Raw genomic sequence first — 7,500 nt, 5'->3', positions numbered from 1 at the left:
TTCAATTACATTATTCATTCAGGTTCTGTTTTGGATTATAGGCTGAAAATTCTTTATTAGTGTAGATGTAACCATGCTGCTGGAGTTTTAAAAAATTTACTGATTGAATAATTAATTGGAAAAGAACAAGCTGCAGATTCCTGATGGATTTATGAGACAATTATTCTGTCTTGTGATTATCTACATTTTACTATAGGAAGGAATGAGAAAAATAATCTTATTGAAATGAGACAGTCATTTAAAATGGTAAAGAAACAATATTGTAAAAATTTTGAAAGAGTACAGATCATTTGAGGTTAAAATAATTAAATAGTAGAAGAGTGTTCTGAAAACCTTTTCCCACACAGTTCAGCAGCATTTGGAACCTAACCTGAATTGCTTGAGAAGCCTGTTTGACAGAAAAACTTCACAATGCATGGAAATGGAAAAAGCACTCAGATTGCTTTATTAATATATATGCCATATATACTAAAATTACAGTTTTCAAATGTCTTTCCCTAGTAAATAATCTAAAATAAAAATCTGAATTTAGTTAGGCTAATGAAAGCAAAAATAATGCATCTGAATTTTCTCACACAAAGGTAGGGGTTAAGGAAATGCTAACACTTTCTTTATTCATCATCAGGTTATAAAGTGTGCCCTCAAACAAAGGTTTTCTTTGAAGTACTTGGAGCTGAAAACACAAGAGACAGAGTATGCTGTCCTTCCACGTAGACATAACTGGGCGTGATATGCAAGTGTGCTCTTTAAAACAGATTATGTTCCTTCTGCCCACATTTCCTGACTTTGATAGACACAGATTTTCATCGATACCCCAGCATTTCATCTTCAAGTACTGGTATATCCTTTTCATATTGTACGCACAAAGGTTACCGTCACGGTTAACATTAATGAACAGTTAACGTATCACATAGCTTCTATCATAAGTGGAGTGTATCTAAGCATAGTATATTGTAAGTACTATGATGCCTGACACCCTGACAGTATTAAACTGGACCCACATCAGACAATACTTTTGCTTATGTGAAGCTATTTTTCATTTAATGGAGTCTGGATCCGACTGCAGATCCAGCTGCAGAACTGGGACCCAGTGCACTGCCATGGAGTGGCAGCGAGCAGCACTGACTTTTCAGTGTCCGTACCAACTCCTACAATATCACACTGGATGCATAACACCGCAGTCTTCACAGAAACTGAGCAAAAACTCCATATTTACAATTGTTTAAATTAGCTGAAAAAAATAGTGGTTTTGTTTGTTTGTTTAAGAATAACAAACCGTTTATTTGTGTCTCTGGTAAGTAATGTAGGAAATTTCCCAAGTACCTAGATTCTTTTTACATTTATTTTTTATGGCCACAGAGTCCACTAAACTTCAAATCCTTCAAAGTGGGTTTCCTTTTAATATCTGTAAATCTATCACAAAAAGATATTCTCCCTAGTTTCAGTCTCAAGGCAATGATTTGGACACTTATAGGTGTACTTTGTTTAGTGTCACCTATGGTGTAGATTGGATAGATTTTGTAAAAGATAGCATTACTTTTAAAGAAACATGCAATTTGACAAGCTATTGCATTTTACCTTCATTTTATCGCCATATTTTTCATCACACTCATTGTTTTCCAGCTGTCACTAAATTGTTCATTTTCTTAGTCTGCTACATTTGTAGACCTATTTACTGTTTATAAAGCAATATGCACTTACAGGTTTTGGAGATGGCTTGGGCTCCGAGGGTCGCATGTGCAAGTGGGTCATCATTGCTTGAAGACGTTCACGTTCTTTAGAAAGCTGTTAAGAAAGAGTGAGATCAGAAGCATTTTAGAAATGACTGATACAGCTATTTTACTGCAGTGATATGTCTTATCATTGAGCTTGTCTCGGCGTAATGATTCCTGCATATAAAAGTCTATGTCAGTAGAAACTTATCTGAGAGGAAATGCAACTTTGGGCATGGAAAGAAAGAAAAAAAAACCAAAAAACTTTTATAGCCTTTCATATGTTAAAAGGTCACAGAAAACAAATAACACTTCATCTTTTTGTCAATAAGAGAACTGAGGTCACAGTTGCCTCGACAGTAACAAGTTACTACGACCATAAATTAGAAGGCCCATAGTGTCTCTTTAAAGTCCTGTGGACACTGTTAGCAATGGACTAGTGCCAACAGCTGTGAAGGGGTGAAGGGTCCTCAAAGCACAGTGCCTGCCAGGATTGTCTACACACTTCATCCTTTCCCACTGAGGTCCAGTTAGTGCCCCCTGCAATCTGCCATCATCAATCTAATTCAATAGAGTGACAGAGCCCAGGCAGTGTGAAATGCTGAACTCTGCCACTGAGTCGGCATCGACACTGCACTGGGTCTCATTACAACTGATGGACCTTACTTCACTAGCAGTCAGACAAAGCAAAAAATGGCATAATTGGTCACACTGCAAGCTAAATCTTCACTTGGACTGTTACATTACAGCCTAGCCTTTGTAAATGGTAAACACTTCTTAAGAAGCCCTTAAACTGCCTTTAGAAAACATCATGTTACCGAAACCTGTACGTTTTCCAAACTGACACAATTTTCTGATCATATGCTACATAAATCTTCGTAGTTTCAGACTCAATTTATTATTTTTTTTTTAATTAAAGACTATGAAGTGTTTAAATATGTCAGGTAAACACTTCTTAAGAAGCCCTTAAACTGCCTTTAGAAAACATCATGTTACCGAAACCTGTACGTTTTCCAAACTGACACAATTTTCTGATCATATGCTACATAAATCTTCGTAGTTTCAGACTCAATTTATTATTTTTTTTTTAATTAAAGACTATGAAGTGTTTGAAATATGTCACTTGTTGATAAGAATATCAGAATATAAAAGAGGAAAATGTATCCTACAACATGGAAAGAATAATAAATTTTTTTCAATAGCTGGGTTGCAAGAAGAAATGCTTGAAATTGTAATGATATAGCTTTGTATATCTACCACATGATTACAACATTAATTGCAACACAAAGCACTTAGTGTTTAACACTGCCATTTTCCAGTTTTGTAATACTCGATTGCATGAGTTCAACTCAAGAGTTACACCTGTAGACTGAGGTTGGACTTAGGAAAACAAATTGTAAGTAATTTTAAGAAGAGGAAACTGCCTGTATTACTGCAAATATTTGGGGTATGCTGGATGTAATTTAGTCAGTGCATCTTCAATTAAAGAGTATTTGAGGAAGGGAGAGGGAAAAAGGTTTCTTCTTATGCTTCATATTATGTGTGACACTCTAGAAAACACGCCATTTGCTATGATGTAATTTCCTAAAAAACAAATTAGGCTAACACTATCCTGTAAATCTTATAAAAGAAACTGCAGCTTTGCCTGAGTTTACAAAGCTTTCATTTTAAGGGAAATTCCAATAAATTACATTATTGTACACTCCTCTCATTATTTTGGATTTCCAGTATTAAAACATAAAAGAGCCAAACAGTTTGCCTTGGCTGAAAGAACATGTATTCTTACATACATGACAACAGTGAGACATGCTAAAAGGTGAGGAAGGTGTTTATCATTCTTCCTCCACATATGGCAACAAATGGGGAAAAAATCCCAGTCCCTTGCTACCTCCCTTGGGCTCCTCTGCACCCTTCCAAGAGGGGATGGGACTCCTGAGAAATGCTCTCTTACAAATCACATAGAGGCAGGAGGGGACTGCATGATCTGAGAGTCCCGCATAGTCATTTTGGGCTGCCAAGGTTTGTGCTCAGCCTCAGTAGTTCAGTAAGTGAAGTAAGTATCAATACTGTGAGACCCTGGGGGTACTCTCACTTCTTCCTGAGTTGGAGGGAGGGAGCGTTCACCTCCACATTGTGGTTTCTAAGGGTTATAGCCTGAACAGGTAACCTGAGCGCTGTGGTCCCAGCTCCAGGGCTCCCTGCAGATCTCCCTGACTGGGTTTGACATTACACCTTCTGCTCAGAAAAATGCCCACCATCAGGCTGGGAATAATTCTGGTGGAGATACATTCTGCTGCTCCTTTGTCCTGCAGAACAACATAGACAAGCATCAGGTCAGAAGGGGAAGAAGAAGAGGGGTTCTGACCTAGCATTTCAAAAACTGAAGAAGGTTTGGACCCAGTCTCTGCTCCAGGGATTGCATTTTTCATTAGTGATGGATGGCATTAGGGTCTTAGTTCAGGCAAAATACTGTAGACCATGCTGATGTTAGATAATTATTGCATAATTTATAATGTGAAAAATCTTGAAGTAAAAAACCCACACTTGTTCACAAATATCAACAAATTTCATACAAGAAATATATGGCTTTAAGCTGGAGTCACTAAGGCAAGTGTTTTCAATTTAGTTTAGGTTAATAGTAAATCATCAATGGGGTAATCAATCCATGTAACAAACCTGTATTTCTAACTGCTGAACCACTTGCATTTGCAACAGACACTGAGCAGTGCTTCTGTCATCCAATGCATGTTCATTGTTAAGGTGCCTAGAGAAGAAAGAGAACACTAATAAGAAAGTGTTAAGATGAAGAAAATTTCCTTATGAGTCCATTTTTTGTCTCCTGTGCATATGGCATTCATCAGTTTCAATAGGAGTTATGCAAAAAGACCTAGCATGTCTTAGATACAAGCATTCCGTGTAGCAAAACTGACGATTTCATTTAGTTTTGAAAACTTCCTCAGTGACGATGGTCAGATACTCAGTTCCTATCTCCCAAGTCACATATGCCATCTAAATGCCAATAGAACTGGTGATCAGAATTTGGTATAGTGATTGAACTGATTTGCACACCCTGATGCTGGTGCAGATGAACAGAGAATCATGGTTCTTCAAAAGATATAACTGCTTTCAGGTTGCTTGAACTACTGTAAAATAAAGTAGACTTTGTTAAGATTCTTCTATCCACTCTTCTCTAATCATTAAGCAAAAACAACAGAACATCCACTCCTCTTTCCCAAAACCGAGCTGTAGAGGAACAACCTGATTTTCACTACCATTTCCAGAACTTCACTTTGAAGAAGATGAAAATGATTGGGTTTCCCCCAATTCCCCGACACACTGACTTGTGTCCAGCTCTGGGCCTCTCAGCTCCAGAAGGACAGGGAACTGCTTGAAAGAGTCCAGTGCAGAGCCACAAAGATGATGGAGTAGAACATCTCCCTTATGAGGAAAGGCTGAGGGAGCTGGATCTCTTTAGCTTGGAAAAGACGAGACTGAGGGGTGAGCTCATCCATGTTTACAGATATGTTAAGGGCGAGTGCCTGGAGGATGAAGCCAGGCTTTTTTCAGTGATGTCTAGTGACAGGACAAGAGGCAATGGGTACAAACTGGAACATAGGAGGTTCCATGTAAATATCAGAATAAACTTTTTTCCTGTGAGAGTGACAGAGCCTGGAACAGGCTGCCCAGAGAGCTTGTGGAGTCTCCTTCACTGGAGACATTCAAAACCCGCCTGGACACGTTCCTGTGTGATGTGCTCTAGGTGACCCTGCTCTGGCAGGGGGGTTGGACTAGATGATCTTTCAAGGTCCCTTCCAACCCCTAAGATTCTGTGATTCCCAGTCGCAGAAGAGTGTGCAAGGTAAAGGCAGGGGAAGGAGCAGCTACACACCTTATACACGTAGTGAGCCTCTTGGGAGGGATTCAAGCCACAAATGCCAGTTTAGTAAAACAAACCCACTTAGTGAGTGACTGTCCATAACTGAAGTACAGCCCAGTCCCGAGTGGCTGTCCCCTCTACATTTCAATCAAGTACAACTTTACAAACTTCATTTAATACTGTTTTGTTTTGGTTTTTTTTTTTTTGTTTTTTTTGAAGAACAGTGTTTTCAGTTTATTCTCATTCTGTTACAGGATTAAAGAAGTCCCCATTGGAGTTTTATAGTGGGTTTGTTGCTCCACTGAGAACGAAACATAAGGATCAGGATAAAGAAGAAATGGGAGCAAAGGAGTTTTGCCTTTGAATGTGGATTTAGTGGCTATTTCTACTGTAGGCTTTGCAGGGACTACAGTCACAGTCTCACAGTGCACAAGCTGTTATTGATAATATGGAGGAAAAATATATTATTTTTAGAAGAAATAATTAGAGAACTACATAGTTATTTGATTGGTACTCTATGAGAAAAACATGTTTGTCAGAAGCAGCAGAAAAATAAAGGGCACTGTATCTCACTTTTGCTAAACTTTGTCTTTTTAAAATTTAAATCAGGACTTCACAGTTTTAGGACCCAGTGACAGAGTTTGCAGGTGAGCAAAACACAAGAGATTCTGCTATCATAAAACCTACAATTTATTTATTTTTTAAAGAATAGACTTCATTGACACAAAAATGCACACTCAGTTAAAAAAACTAGGTAATTGCTCAGGATGTTTTCCGCACTTTTAGTTCAAAATATTTTATTCTCTTGATTACACGGGCATGATACTGTGTGCTCTGCTAATGTAATGATTTGGTTTTTTCAATTAATTGGGTACAACATTTCCAGAAAAAGGACTTGGGTTGACTTTACCTCTGCATCATCACCACTATCACCAGTACACACCACTGTTTCCACATGCATGTGTAAAAATACAGGTATACATGCTAACACAGGACAAGAAGCTACGGCACAGGTATAAAAGATCTCCTGGCCCAAGTTTGAGGTTATTGCCTACTCATGATTATTTATTAGTTATTACAGCACCATATGTTTGCATGACACCTTGCAAAATGGATACAGACACAGTCCTCACCCTGAGGAACTTTAAATGTAACAGCAATATGCAGAGTGGGAGAAGAAAGTCCAGTATAATGTAATTTCAGTATGATTACACAGTAACTTGGGAGACTGTTGAATGCTTCCTGAAAGTTAACACAGTAATCTTCGGAAGCTCATGAGATATGCACAGCTCTTATGCCATACTTTCACGTCATGTGGTTACTTGTGCTGAACATTTTGGAGAAAAGCTATTTTATGGAAACATTAGGAGTGTAAAAATTGTTGTAAGAATTCTTTTTTCTGATCTTTTTTTGCCTGTGAAGTAGGCTTGCTTTATTTATCATGCATGTACAGGCAATGTAGTGAAAGAAAAACTAGGTCTAATGCATTTTAAAAAACCTCTAAAATAACTTTTATGTTTATAAAGTTGCTGCAGTTTACAGTCCGATATGTTGCATCTGCCAAGAAAGACATACATTCTTTCCTCCAGAAGACTGGGAATCATTCCAAAGGGGTGTTATGTTTTGGTGTTTTTTGTTCCCTTTTATGTTATGTACAAATTGAGCTGGTCAATTTTCAAACTTCACTGGTACATTCCTAACCTTTCCTCTTATCTGCATCCTTTACTTATCTCATGTTAACTTGATTTATAATTGAGAAAAGCAAATACCTTTTAAAGAGGATAAAACAAAGAGAGTAGAAAATATTCCTGAAGAGCTGAGTTACCGGTTTGAAACTGTAAAGTACACTGTGTGATGTACATGCAGCTTACTTTATTATTTATTTTATTATTCAGTTGTTGTAAGAGATAG

At 37.7% G+C, this 7,500-nt stretch overlaps 1 protein-coding gene across 13 annotated transcripts in view; it reads right to left on the bottom strand.

The window, feature by feature from the left end:
- FOXP2 (forkhead box P2) overlaps positions 1 to 7,500 on the bottom strand; it is a 298,101-nt gene that overhangs the window by 37,561 nt on the left and 253,040 nt on the right. For all 13 annotated transcript variants that reach the window (XM_010004285.1, XM_010004284.1, XM_010004286.1 and 10 more), the window contains 2 exons: positions 4,389 to 4,476; positions 1,702 to 1,785 (listed from right to left, as the gene is read on the bottom strand). In XM_010004285.1, coding sequence (XP_010002587.1) covers positions 1,702 to 1,785; positions 4,389 to 4,476 — 172 coding nt within the window. The remainder of the gene's footprint in view (positions 1 to 1,701; positions 1,786 to 4,388; positions 4,477 to 7,500) is intronic.

This window comes from Chaetura pelagica, unplaced genomic scaffold (assembly GCF_000747805.2).
Source record: "Chaetura pelagica isolate M959 unplaced genomic scaffold, ChaPel_1.0 scaffold68, whole genome shotgun sequence".
Taxonomy (NCBI): domain Eukaryota; kingdom Metazoa; phylum Chordata; class Aves; order Apodiformes; family Apodidae; genus Chaetura; species Chaetura pelagica.
This window is presented reverse-complemented; position numbering and strand designations above follow the sequence as displayed.